The following is a 2,905-nucleotide window of genomic DNA, read 5'->3' as shown; positions in this document are numbered from 1 at the left end:
TTAGGTCCAAATATAGCTGTAACAAATTATCAGGTCCCTGTGGTCCCAACCCATCGCAGTAAGATACAATTCCACCAAATTACCGCCTCAGTAGCCCCAAGTATCGACATTTCAACTAGATAATATTCACCAAAATACCGAAAACCATGATCATCAGATGGTATATGTGCTATGGATTTGTTTGGTATCCGAAAATGATTTCATTAAAAAAATATTGCTATCATCTCGATTCCTGTCTAAGATCTTACAACCATCCTTTCCACACTGTGACATTATCCGAACAATCTTCACCACTCGGTAAAACAATTTTATTTTTACTAAACCTGTAAATATGTTTGTTACATATCTTCACCACACTAAAAGCATATCTAATTTGTCCTTAGCATCTGTAATTACGAATATTTTATCTTCATAATTGTGAATCCAGTCGTCAACAAGTTTCATCAGGTAAAAAAGGCATATTTTTATCCATTTCTATTCTATGTTATCTATTTAGCTGTCGGACTTGTCCTATGATTATTTATTTATCCATGTTTATGTTTTTATTACTATTCTTTGTGAATCTATTAAGCTAATTTCTTATGTTTATGTTAAAAATAAAACCTTATTTTCAATACTTTTTTTATATAGAGCAATGCTTTCTATATTTGTGTTTATCACTTTTTCAATAACTGCGATTTTTTTCGGCATCGTTTATATAATGTTTTCAATACCCTCTATAATCCTTAAAGTAAAACTTTTGATTCAAAAGATTATTTCTCAAACATATATCAAATAGTTTTCATGTCTACACTGTTGTCACGTGATGTCCATATGTCACTTCCTACTGTCGACTACAGCAGCACATTTTCCATATTCCGCTCCTCTTTTCTTCCTTTTCGAACGACTCCATGCCCAGTACGTAGCATTTTCTGACGAAAGTGAAGTTTGTTTGGACGGATTCATCAACTTTACGACACGTCCAGGTGTGTTCTGAAGTTAAACCAGTACAATTACACAGACAATTAATGTAGGGCATTGTATTGTAGATCTGACACACAGGAATATATCTTATGTAATAGAAATACCAGTTATTTCTTTTTGGACATTCCACTTCGGAGGTGAAGTCTTAAGGTGCACGTACCACTGCATAAGTTATAATCGCACAGAAGAGTTCCTCTCAAGGTTGTTTGTTACTTGGAGTATTCTCCCTTCTATATAGAAGATGAAGCAACCAAAGGGACTATTTCTGGCTTAGGGTAATTTACCATTGCATTGCTTTTTTCGTAGATTTGTGGCTTATAAATTGGACACTCATTTTAATGAAGACAGATATGATTGTCGGAAGCATCGGTAGAGTACAGGCAATTTAATGGTCCTGAGTTTTTTTAATTTATGATTCAAACATTCAAAATTTGGAAAACTATAATGCTGTAAAATGCATGGCATCATGCGTTTTTCAAGAAATACTAGCTGCTTTTGAAAAGGACTTACACAAATGTTTCATAATAGAGACATTGGTAATATTATAATTAAACTTGCTGTCATCCTTTACCGTAAAAAGGCAAATATTTTTAAAAATAAAAGGGTTTATGTTGTTAAGATAGGCATGTCAAACGAATTTTAAAACAGGCATGGGCAACGCTACGCAAGACACGCATGATTACTTACCGCCCCCAGTCCATCATACAGGGAACGGCTTGGTCTATAACGCTGTAACACTTTGTACCAATGGGGCTCTTCAACGAAAAAAGTAACAATATTTATCACATATAGTCAAAATTGGCCACCCTACAAATTTAAGAGAAGGGACGTGGGGAATGGACAACATATGATTGCTACATTTTAAGTTTTTGATCATAAAAAGTTGTATGTTTATAGGCATTGTCTCCCTTTGCTCACGGTATTTAACTGAAAGCCGTTTTATCTTTAGTCCTTTTACATGGAAAAACTTGTTTCACAATTGTTGTAAAAAATCATTACTGTTATCAAATAAATACTCTATTTATCATCTTATTCAATAGCGAAAGTCATCTAGCATCTAAATAGGTCCACAAGTCAATAGGTCACAGAGTGTGATTTTTGTTATATATATGCACCAAATACGGAGATGATGTAATATAATAAGTATCTAGATTCCTGTTTTATCTGTTAAATCCGTTCCTTTGATCACTCACCATTTTCAAACTGGACAGGACAATTTTTCTGAAAGAGTAGTTTCCTCCATTTTTCAGATCTTGAATCAATATTCTGCTCCTCTTCCTGGATTTCCTCGGAGCCGGACCCGATCGATGCTGTGTGACGAAACCAAATGACATGTTTAAAGTCAGGAAAAAAGTTGAATAACGTCAAATCGATTCCATTTTATAATTGTCAACGTTACACTTATGACATATACGTTATCAAATTTCACACAAATAAATATATACATATTGACGAGTGCTTCTTTGGAATAAATATATACTGTTAGGGTGGAAATTATCGCAGTGTGGGAATGCTCGTGTATTGTTGCATCTAGTAAATTACCGCAAAAATATCCACACGCAAATATGTATGCATAGACTATGGAGATTATATTAAGTATAGAACTCACTAAAAGCGGATAAGAGTTAGAAATTAAAGTCTAGACATTGCAAACGGTATAGTGCTTCACTTATGTGACTTTCATGTTCCTCCGAATCATCGCAAAAATGTACAATTGGAATAGTTTATTACCAAACAAAGAAATGGAGCTTGTGCACAGAATCGGAGTTTGAGCATGCGTACGGTATAATGTTGGTTCCTATGTCTTAGATCGAAGCGATATAAGTTGGAAACCTTATTGTTTCTTATCCTTTTCTAGATCTGTATACCGTCTATCTGTATAACACGTATTGCTATATTGTGTACTCTGTATAACGTGTATCTGTATACAATGCATATGTAT

General features: G+C 34.0%; 1 protein-coding gene across 1 annotated transcript; it reads right to left on the bottom strand.

Annotated features, from left to right (window-relative positions):
• Window positions 1-10: 10 nt before the first annotated feature.
• On the bottom strand, window positions 11-2,273 carry LOC110445035 (the record flags this gene model as incomplete). The annotated part of the gene is made up of 3 exons (XM_021489392.1): window positions 11-972; window positions 1,651-1,718; window positions 2,157-2,273. Coding segments are annotated over 3 exons (341 nt in total), but the record flags the coding sequence as incomplete, so codon positions are not given.
• Window positions 2,274-2,905: the final 632 nt, after the last annotated feature.

Source organism: Mizuhopecten yessoensis, unplaced genomic scaffold (assembly GCF_002113885.1).
Source record: "Mizuhopecten yessoensis strain PY_sf001 unplaced genomic scaffold, ASM211388v2 hete_36114356, whole genome shotgun sequence".
NCBI classification, from domain to species: domain Eukaryota; kingdom Metazoa; phylum Mollusca; class Bivalvia; order Pectinida; family Pectinidae; genus Mizuhopecten; species Mizuhopecten yessoensis.
This window is presented reverse-complemented; position numbering and strand designations above follow the sequence as displayed.